Source organism: Agrilus planipennis, unplaced genomic scaffold, assembly GCF_000699045.2.
Source record: "Agrilus planipennis isolate EAB-ADULT unplaced genomic scaffold, Apla_2.0 scaffold116, whole genome shotgun sequence".
Taxonomy (NCBI): domain Eukaryota; kingdom Metazoa; phylum Arthropoda; class Insecta; order Coleoptera; family Buprestidae; genus Agrilus; species Agrilus planipennis.
The window spans coordinates 426,201-436,948 of NW_020438978.1; the positions used below are offsets into that span (position 1 = coordinate 426,201).

Sequence of the window (10,748 nt, forward strand, 5' to 3'; positions counted from 1 at the left end):
AAAAATCTGTATACTAACACATAGAATTTAATATTGGGAGAGAAGTCAAAAAAAAGTTTAACAAAATTTTAAAGATAAACTGAAAATAGTACGCAAAAAGATTAATATAAAAAAGTATTAAATATAATAAATAGTTTGTTTTCAACCTAGTTAAGCAATTTACTTTCAATTTCCAAACAGAAGCCCTATATTGTAAACAATTGCCTATTTCTCCATTGAAACTTTAACACCCCTTTTCACTCATTTGGAGATGGAATTTCGGAAAAAAGAACACATTAATGCAAACAATACCTCCTTTTTGCACTCTTAGAGAACTCAAAGAATATTCTCTCCGAATTTCAAATCTCTAGGTCAGTTTTCTTCAATCTGATGTTCGCGAAACTCTCGAGTCCCACTCAAACACTTAAGGATTCTGTGGGTCGAAAATATTTATCTTTTTATTTGAATGAAAACAAATGTATAATTCATTTAAAGTTTTTATTTAAGGATTCTGTGGGTCGAAAATATTTATCTTTTTATTTGAATGAAAACAAATGTATAATTCATTTAAAGTTTTTATTTAAGGATTCTGTGGGTCGAAAATATTTATCTTTTTATTTGAATGAAAACAAATGTATAATTCATTTAAAGTTTTTATTTAAGGATTCTGTGGGTCGAAAATATTTATCTTTTTATTTGAATGAAAACAAATGTATAATTCATTTAAAGTTTTTATTTAAGGATTCTGTGGGTCGAAAATATTTATCTTTTTATTTGAATGAAAACAAATGTATAATTCATTTAAAGTTTTTATTTAAGGATTCTGTGGGTCGAAAATATTTATCTTTTTATTTGAATGAAAACAAATGTATAATTCATTTAAAGTTTTTATTTAAGGATTCTGTGGGTCGAAAATATTTATCTTTTTATTTGAATGAAAACAAATGTATAATTCATTTAAAGTTTTTATTTAAGGATTCTGTGGGTCGAAAATATTTATCTTTTTATTTGAATGAAAACAAATGTATAATTCATTTAAAGTTTTTATTTAAGGATTCTGTGGGTCGAAAATATTTATCTTTTTATTTGAATGAAAACAAATGTATAATTCATTTAAAGTTTTTATTTAAGGATTCTGTGGGTCGAAAATATTTATCTTTTTATTTGAATGAAAACAAATGTATAATTCATTTAAAGTTTTTATTTAAGGATTCTGTGGGTCGAAAATATTTATCTTTTTATTTGAATGAAAACAAATGTATAATTCATTTAAAGTTTTTATTTAAGGATTCTGTGGGTCGAAAATATTTATCTTTTTATTTGAATGAAAACAAATGTATAATTCATTTAAAGTTTTTATTTAAGGATTCTGTGGGTCGAAAATATTTATCTTTTTATTTGAATGAAAACAAATGTATAATTCATTTAAAGTTTTTATTTAAGGATTCTGTGGGTCGAAAATATTTATCTTTTTATTTGAATGAAAACAAATGTATAATTCATTTAAAGTTTTTATTTAAGGATTCTGTGGGTCGAAAATATTTATCTTTTTATTTGAATGAAAACAAATGTATAATTCATTTAAAGTTTTTATTTAAGGATTCTGTGGGTCGAAAATATTTATCTTTTTATTTGAATGAAAACAAATGTATAATTCATTTAAAGTTTTTATTTAAGGATTCTGTGGGTCGAAAATATTTATCTTTTTATTTGAATGAAAACAAATGTATAATTCATTTAAAGTTTTTATTTAAGGATTCTGTGGGTCGAAAATATTTATCTTTTTATTTGAATGAAAACAAATGTATAATTCATTTAAAGTTTTTATTTAAGGATTCTGTGGGTCGAAAATATTTATCTTTTTATTTGAATGAAAACAAATGTATAATTCATTTAAAGNATAGAACAACCAAAACTTGTGAGGCATTCCATTCGAAATTTAAGAAGGAAAACGTCTCTTCGCATTCCAATATCTATTCTTTTTTAAAGGTTCTGATTGAAATTCAAACAGACACTTACCTAAAATAAATTCAGTTAGCCAAGTTGAAAAACAAATTAAGACGAAAAATACTGTTAAAAATCAATTTTATTGATCAAAAAATAAAGCAACTAAATGATGGTGAAATATCAAGATACGACTATGCAAAATGTATTTCTTACAAAAATATCGTTAGTTAAGTTAATATTATCTATCTAATATAAAGTTGAAATATTAATCTTATAAGTACCTACTTCTAACAAATAAACAAAATAATTCAAAGTAAATATTGTTTTTTGTTACAACATTGTATTAGAAAATTTACTTGTTTACCTACCTACTGCTTCAAAAAGAACTCAAATCCCTACAGATATTTTAAAAGAAAGCTGGCAACATGGCTTGTGCTCAATTCGGGTGTTTATTTAAACACATGCAGGTAAGAAAATCTTTGTGCTCAATTCAGGTGCACCGGAAATTTTAATTTTGTTAAAAACTGGGTTGTGCACTTGTTCTGTCTTTAATATTTTTTTAGTAAAATGTTTTTAGGATTCCATACGTGAAAACCAATACTTATAAATTGTGAGTACATGAGTACTTAAGTACCCATGGATTTTGCACAGACAGAGAGGCAAAAAAGAATTAAAGAGTGGAGAAACTGAGTAGTCAAAACAATTTCGTTTTAGTTTTATACTTAAAAAAGTTTTTTAATAAAATATTCAATACTACCTTTTTTATTCGTAATTTAAGTTAAACAACATAAAATGACAAACTTAGTCGAAGTTCGATAAAAATACTATATTGCCAATTGAAATGCGATATCTGTAATTTTATAAAATTGCTTTTATATTGGATTAACTGGTTTAATAGTATTTTCCTTAAAATTAAGCGACAATTTCGTTGAATAAAATATTAGTAATATCGAAAAACTTTGATACCAATATTGGCGAAAGGTTGCATGATACCTAAAAACTGAAACTAAAAAATCAATTATGAATGCACTAATTTTATATTAGATATCTGTGAGATATCTATGAGCAATAATTCGCGAACGTCTATTAAAATGTCGTTGCATACTAGACAATTTTCTAATTATTACTTAAAAAAACAATTTTTTTAAATAAAATAAATAATTCACAAACTGAAATTATAATTATCCACGGTATTTTCGTCATCCGCCTACAACTCCGCATTTCAAAAATAATTCTATGCCTTTCTTTTTGCATGCCCATATTTCATTGGCTTTTTAAGGTATTTTCGTGTCGTTCTACTTCCTTCACTATCCAGACTAAAAATGATACAATGTCCCCCGGGACCCAACCCCGTGAGTTTCCCGTAATATATAAAGGTCCTAGGGAATTTTAAACACAATATTTCAAAATCACGCATCTGATATCAGAAGTCAAGAAAAAATAAAATTAAATTATGGAAACTACAAATTAACTTCTAAGACCGATGAATAAATTATTAACAATTGAGAAATAAGATATTTGCATAAGTATTCATATAAGAAGATTGGAAAAACTTTGGCGATTGTTGTAGAACAAACACAATAGCTCAAAACCCCAACGCCAAAACACGACACTGTAGTTGTCCGAAGCACTTTTCGGTAACAAAGTTACCTTCTTCAGGAACTGAAGTAAACTAGTAAACTGTTACCGAAAAGTGCTTCGGACAACTACAGTGTCGTGTTTTGGCGTTAGGGTTTTGAGCTATTGTGTTTGTTCTATAAGTATTCATATTTCTGTCATTATTGTTGTCATAAGAAAATTAGACTTACCGCGTACATACAGTGTTTTAACTAAATACTACAAACAAAGCTTATTTTGTACTTGTTTTTAATAGAATTTTAGCTTTTTAACTTTTTTTTACCAACAAAAGAAAAATGCCAATAACCGCTATTTAAATAGCCGCATTATTTGCAGATTGAGATTTAATATCAAACAAAATGCACGTTTGGATGATGAAGTTGTACCTCCCGTAAGATTATGAAGCTAGAAAGAGCAAATAAATCAATGAATCAATGTATGAATAATTGAGAATAATGCAACAATCAGTTCTGAGAAAATATAAAATTTTATATAATNTGCGTTTTTGACGTCCCGTTCTACTAGAATATTTTCAAATAAAACTAGTAGCGAATTTGGTTTGATGCTTTAAATAAGAAGGTTTCTTACATACTTAAATTTACTTAAAACTAGAGAACAACTAGGAGTTTAGTCGAAACATTTCAGGATTGTGGATAAATGTAGGAATTTTCTAAATATAGTCATATACGAGAGGTGTCGTATGCAACCAGATACATAAAATTTCTGAGAATAAGTAAGAAAGGGCCAATAATAAGCCAGGTATTACTGACAATCAGGATAACCTCATTTATACTATCAGGAAATATTTGAATTCCTCACGTACATTTTGCCTGTGTAATAATGAAAATATTCACAAAATATCATAAAGAAAAACAACAGAAAAAAAGAATTTATGACCTAAACGGTATAAGAAATGTCTGAAGAAATGTTATAACGTTGAACTAAAAAATTTGGAATATAATGAAAGTGAACAATTTTACTAGACAGCTAAACGGAAATGGTTTTGAATTAACATAATTGCAAAAATATCGATAGATATAATTAATAACATTAAGTATCATCTGACAGAATTACCCGGTACTGCGGGGTAATCGGGGTCATTATCCTGTACCCGCCAGATTGGGCACTTTTTTAGGGTCTGGCCGGGTGCCGGATAATGATACTGAGTATATTTTAATATAAGGATATCTATCCTCATAAAGTCATCAGGTGGTCGGTAAAATATTTTAGAACTATTTCTAAATTCTCTACCCTGTGAATAGAAACACTTTTTTGTGTAGATTGCTGATCTATTCTTCCTTTTAATTATTTTGTAATTTATTTTTTAATGCTGTAATTAAAATTTTGAGAATTTGAATATTAATTTAATAAATATAATACAAAATACACTTCGTCCATGTTGTTTTCATTAATTTTTTTACACATCAATTATGATGTCCATTGAAAATTGTTAAAATTGGGGTAATGTTGCGAACTAAATTAGATTAGGAGCCACTGCTGAGAAAACCATATTATTTTCGCGTAAGTACCTTATAATTTAATATTTTTTTAACTTTATTTGCAAGTAGTTGAGAAAACAATAATTCATTTGATATAAATAGATCTTGTCTACCACATTTTATGTTATACGTTACCAATAAATAAAATATTCATGAAAAATACGGAGTGAAATAAAATTCATTTGGAAAACATTACGTATTTAATTTAACGAAAGTTTAATCTTCCAAAAATTCTTTTTCTTGTGAAATCTTCAAATCGCTTAACTTCAGTCACTTTCACTTATGATTAAACATAATCTTAAATGCACCTGAAAACTAATTTCGTATGTAGGAACACCCATACTTACATACGAACGGAATGTTCACTTACATAAAATTGATATTGATGTTACCGGTCGAATTGAGAACATACAAATTTCTGAAGACTTAGAATTTCCAAACATGGACCAATAAACGCGGATTGTACTATGATGGCTAATAAACTATATTCTTGTCCTTCGGTACCTCTTACTTCTTTCTCGTCGTTAACACTACGCGCCAATGGTAGTGGTAAATACTACCACCGTCAGTGGTCGACTTTTTGTACGGATACGACAGATTTATGTGTATGTGTGTGTATATGGGATCTTTTATCGAGGTAATTGCACCGATTCAACATGAGTAGTTTTGGATCATCACGACCTTGCCCTGCGGAAAGATTCTTTTGCAATTCGCTCCAAAACCATCTCAGAGGGAAGGGAGGGTCTAATATATACCAAAAAATGTCTCACCGTATCATCATTCCCAGTGATCGGTTCTCCTACGGACTAACACACATACACAACAAAAATGAAACAGGTATGTACTATTTTTTTTTGTTATTATTATATTTATCCTTTACCGTCGGCTATTGTTTTTGAGTTTTCATGATTACGTGTTATTCAGGGGTGATCAATTGTCATAAATTTTCAAATTACTGTAAAATTAGGTGTTGTCAGTCCAATCTTTTTATTATTGTAAATTAAAAACATTATACTTAACAATTTTAAAAAAGAACCTCGTTTAAATTTTAACGTAAAACGATTAATTTAAAGAGATTTCTTTTTTCAATTGTTTCTGCATATGATGCCTTTTTATGAGTATCCGTTTTATATTCTTGAGAAAGACATCATTTGCCGACACAATTGTTTGATTAAAAGACAAAATAATTTCAATTAACAGCAGATGTAAACGTTTTCAAGATAGATTACATAGTTAATAAGTTACATTAGGAGACATTGGAATTTTCTTTTTCTTGAATAATTATCCACGATATTAATGTATAATTTGGGAAGATAGTACAAAGTTTCATTAAAAGGTTTTTGAAGCATAATAACAAACTTAACATAATTATCCATCCGCTAAATCATTACAACTTCTTGTAAAACGGTAACACTAGAATTAATTCTTTAATCAACAAACGTTTATATTTTCTGTAACTTCAAATTCAATTTCCACAGTAATTTTTGATGACAGAAACTGCATTATTAATTATAAATATTTTTAAAATTGAGCATCTAATTTGTTTTTGCTGGTATTAGATACAAGAATTCTAATTAAGCTAAAAAACTAACTGCTTTATCGTAGCAGTATTCAATTTAATAATTTCAGATTTTTTTATTCTGTTTATTTTTCTTGTTCACTTACCGTTGAATTGCGCTTTTCAGAAGCAATTTTAACTCATTAATTTTTTTTGCTAGTTTTTAATTCAGTTGATGACTTAAATGTATTGATATTAACATACAGGCAATATGTGATTTTCCTATAAACATGTCTCACGATCAGTGAAAAATTACATAAGTATTTAAAAAAGAAACGTATCAGCAACAACGACAAAAATCAAAAAACTACAAAAATGCAATATTCGACAGTTTATTGTAAAATTATAAAACACATTTTTTTGTTTAATTAGTCCAACCTATATCTAACTGTTTATCGAAAATTAATAAATTAAATCTAGTCAACCCTAGCACATTCACTTTGTAATGGATTAACGTGATCTACGTATGTTTCCATTGTTGACAACAATTATTATTTACCCGTTTATTAGACAACAGACCAGAAAAGTATTTATAATCGTAGTTATACCGTCGTGTAATTGTTTGAACATATTCTTTGATTTGCTCTAATACAATTTTAATCAATTGATTATTATCGTTAGTGATTATAACAAATTTTGCAAAGATTTAGTTATTTATTTTCTTTCAACATTGTGTATGTATAAATTAATAATTCCCTATACATTCATTTAGTCCACGGAGAAAATGAAAAATCAAAATTTATGTAAATATTAAAGCGATATTTACAATTTATCCCTCTAGCCCGTTGCTTCGTAAGCGAAAATAATAAAAATTACAATTTGGACCCGAATCAGTAAAAATAAAATCCCAGCAGAAATAAATTTACTAGGTATTTTAGTTGATATTACAAATTCAATTGTAATAATTAAGAAACTTTGAAATAATTTTTAAAAAAACGTCAACATTGAGATTATTACAAGTTACTGAATAAATTCTATTATTTCTACGGCAAATTCAGTCATTCACAAACGAAAATTGTAATTTTCGGTGATTAAGAATTCCTCCCGCAGGTAGTTTTTATTAAAATTTAGATAGTCGAATTCCCTCCCGGGTACTAGCCGAGTTCCCTCCCGTTCATATTAAGTTACCGACTACTTACCGATTTTATTTATCAGTACTTCAGAAAAACTTTATTAGTTTTAGTTTGTCTTGTTAAAATTAAATGAAACACTTCGTATTTTAACATAAATTTCACATTGAAAATCTAGTAAAACATTAGCAAATTGATAAATATGCCGCCGTTTGGAGGCAATTGATGTATAATTAGGAGGGAATTCGACATACCGAAAATTTTAACCCTAATTAAAAACAGGTATATGGGAATGAACTAGGCATTATCCATAATTTTTGCGTTGTCATAAAAACTTAATTTTCTCTGTGTATCTAAGAAAATAACGATTGATTTTTTTAATTTTTACTTAATCGACTACCCTTGGCTAAATTAAAACATATACGGTAAATAAGTAAGTAGTTAACGTGCCTTCAATGAAAACAGTTTTTGTAACAAAACAGGCACGTACGCTTTAATTTTTAAATGTCAGTCTTTAAACTATTGCCATAGCGTACCTACACAATAAAACAAAAAAAAAATTGGTCTGAGCACACTTTGGTCGGTGCTAATACGACTAACTTCCCATTAGATAATACAGTTATTGTAAAGTACATTCGTTTCTAAAGTTTGAAAAAAACGCGGCACAATAATAAATAACAAACAATGTTTGAGAGTTCGTCATTTTATAAACCCATAAGAAACAGTATTTCGTCTGAGAAAACCGAATTGATAGAGTACTTGCATCAGTCAATTGGTAAATACTATTTTTTATTGTTTATCGATTGTTTATAACAATTCATTTTGTTATAAACAAATTTTTATTATAATATGTTATTATAATATGTTATTCCCTGTCTTGAATAATGATATTTCGTTATTATTGATTCCGTAACTTCATTGTTGTGATTAGATTAGAACGTATTTTAATTAAATTGTTTGTAATTAATTCGTTTTTTTTTTTATAAAAAAAAAACGGCTTGACCGATTTCGTTCAAATTTCTTTCAGATCTTCATTATGATAATATCTTTCGAAAAAATTTTGGTTGAGGGCGATATCTCAATCCGTTCTTGAGATATCGAAAACGAAAAAAATGCTGACATACGAACGTACGTACATACGTACGTACGTACGTACGTACGTACGTACGTACGTACATACACACATCATCAAAAAAATTGGCTAGCATGCTACTAATATGTTAAAACGTGGAAATATAATGAAAATTCCGATTTCACTTTTCGACCCAATTACAATAACTTCCTAATGGGAAGTTAATAATGAAGACTTTCAGCCATGCCTTATCAGATGCAATCTTAATTTAATGTCTGACATTTTTCTCTTTATGTCAAAGAATATGTTACGACAGTTTGTAAAGTGGTAGAAATGGCCATTGTTTTTGATACCATATAAGACGAAAATTATTTATTAGTTTTCTCTTATAGACACAATAAAATATGTGCCAGAATCGGTGACAGTGAATCTATAATTTTTTCGCAATGTCACGACTTATTTCATTCATGGGAGTTGGGTATTATTACCAAATAGAAATGCTTTATTTTTATTTGGTAATTTAAGACGAGTCTTTGTTAATCGATGTCAGGTGGATAATAAAACTTAAAGCAAGGCGAGTAAATCATTAGTTACATCTCTAATTCTTTTTCTTTTTTTATTTTCGTAATACCAACAACGCCATTCGTTACACTCACGATTACTTAATACACAAAGTTCAACAGGTTTTTGTGTAGATAAATTATTGTTTTTAAATAATGAGAACTACCTACTATAGCCCTATGCAGTAGGAAATGTTTAGACTTTAATCAATCTTCATTAAGATCCATAAATTAAAAATAAATTATTTACACAATACGGCACACTTTCTTATGGTAATTCCACTTTTACTAATTCCGAAGTAATCTTGGGAATGTAACGAAATGAGATATCGACTTAATAATTCTTTATAAACGAATAAATTTCAAGAAAACATCATTCACTAGACTACCTTTTGTATATAAAGAAACTACTTTTAAACATGTATGCAATAAATTAACAAATTAATATTGTTATAAATTTACTGGGTACGTTTTTATTAGAAAGATTAAAACTTCAGAATTATCGTGTTGATTAAATTGACGTAAGTTTAAAGTCTTATAATTAATTAGGACAAACAACTGAATCGAATATTATTATTTTTTGGAATAATCTTCTAATCTTATTGGTTCATAATCCCGTAGCTAAGTATCCACTTTGTTCATAATAATAGTATTTCACCTACAGTTGATGGTAATAAAGAATTATCCAAAAACAGTTCAGTTGTTTGCTAAATAGATATCGGCTAGAAATAAATTCAAAACTGAAATTTCATTGGAAGATAAAACTACAGAAAATGTGAGAAAAAAACGTTGAAAAAAAATTAGTAATGGATTCGGTTTGAGTATTACTCGCATAAATAACTAATATTAAAGTATGAAAATGTAACATTAATGCCGTCTTGTATATAGAAAGCTTATATTTTATAAATATAGTACCTAACCTTATTTTTAAAGTTCCGTACCTCTTTAGGAAAGCACAACTCCTCATAAGGTAGTAGATTATTCGCGCATCCCTATCTGTTTGATTGTTTGTCGATTTTATGAGAAACCATGTCATGTAGAAATTTGAAATTTGGCACAATAATCTACCTTATTAACCTACATATTTTGCACCAGTTAACACTTAAAATATTCACATGAGAATTGAGGAAGACAATAGAGGCAAATTAAGAACTTACTCGATTTCTCTTGAATTTCGTTAGGAAAACGAGAACGTTTTTATCAACACTGTAAGTATTTATTAGCACATTTTAATTTTTTTTTGAAACGCTAAAATTAAAAAACATTTAAAGAGGGAGAGAGCGAGAGACTAAAGGAAAAATATGTAACTGATAGAAATGTCTTATACATTTCCAGAAATTATAGATTTGCACACTTACCATTTTATATCCGGATGATAGCGATTAAAACAGGAAGCAAAATTCTTTTTAACGCAAAAGATAAAAAGAAATAGAATTGTTTTCAAAA

General features: G+C 27.7%; 1 protein-coding gene across 1 annotated transcript in view; it reads left to right on the forward strand.

The window, feature by feature from the left end:
- Positions 1-5,809: 5,809 nt before the first annotated feature.
- The window catches only part of LOC108735569 (pupal cuticle protein 20-like), an 8,697-nt gene continuing 3,758 nt past the window's right edge, over positions 5,810-10,748 (forward strand). The window contains exon 1 of the mRNA XM_018467569.1: positions 5,810-5,879. Coding sequence (XP_018323071.1) covers positions 5,871-5,879 — 9 coding nt within the window. The 5' untranslated portion in view covers positions 5,810-5,870. The remainder of the gene's footprint in view (positions 5,880-10,748) is intronic.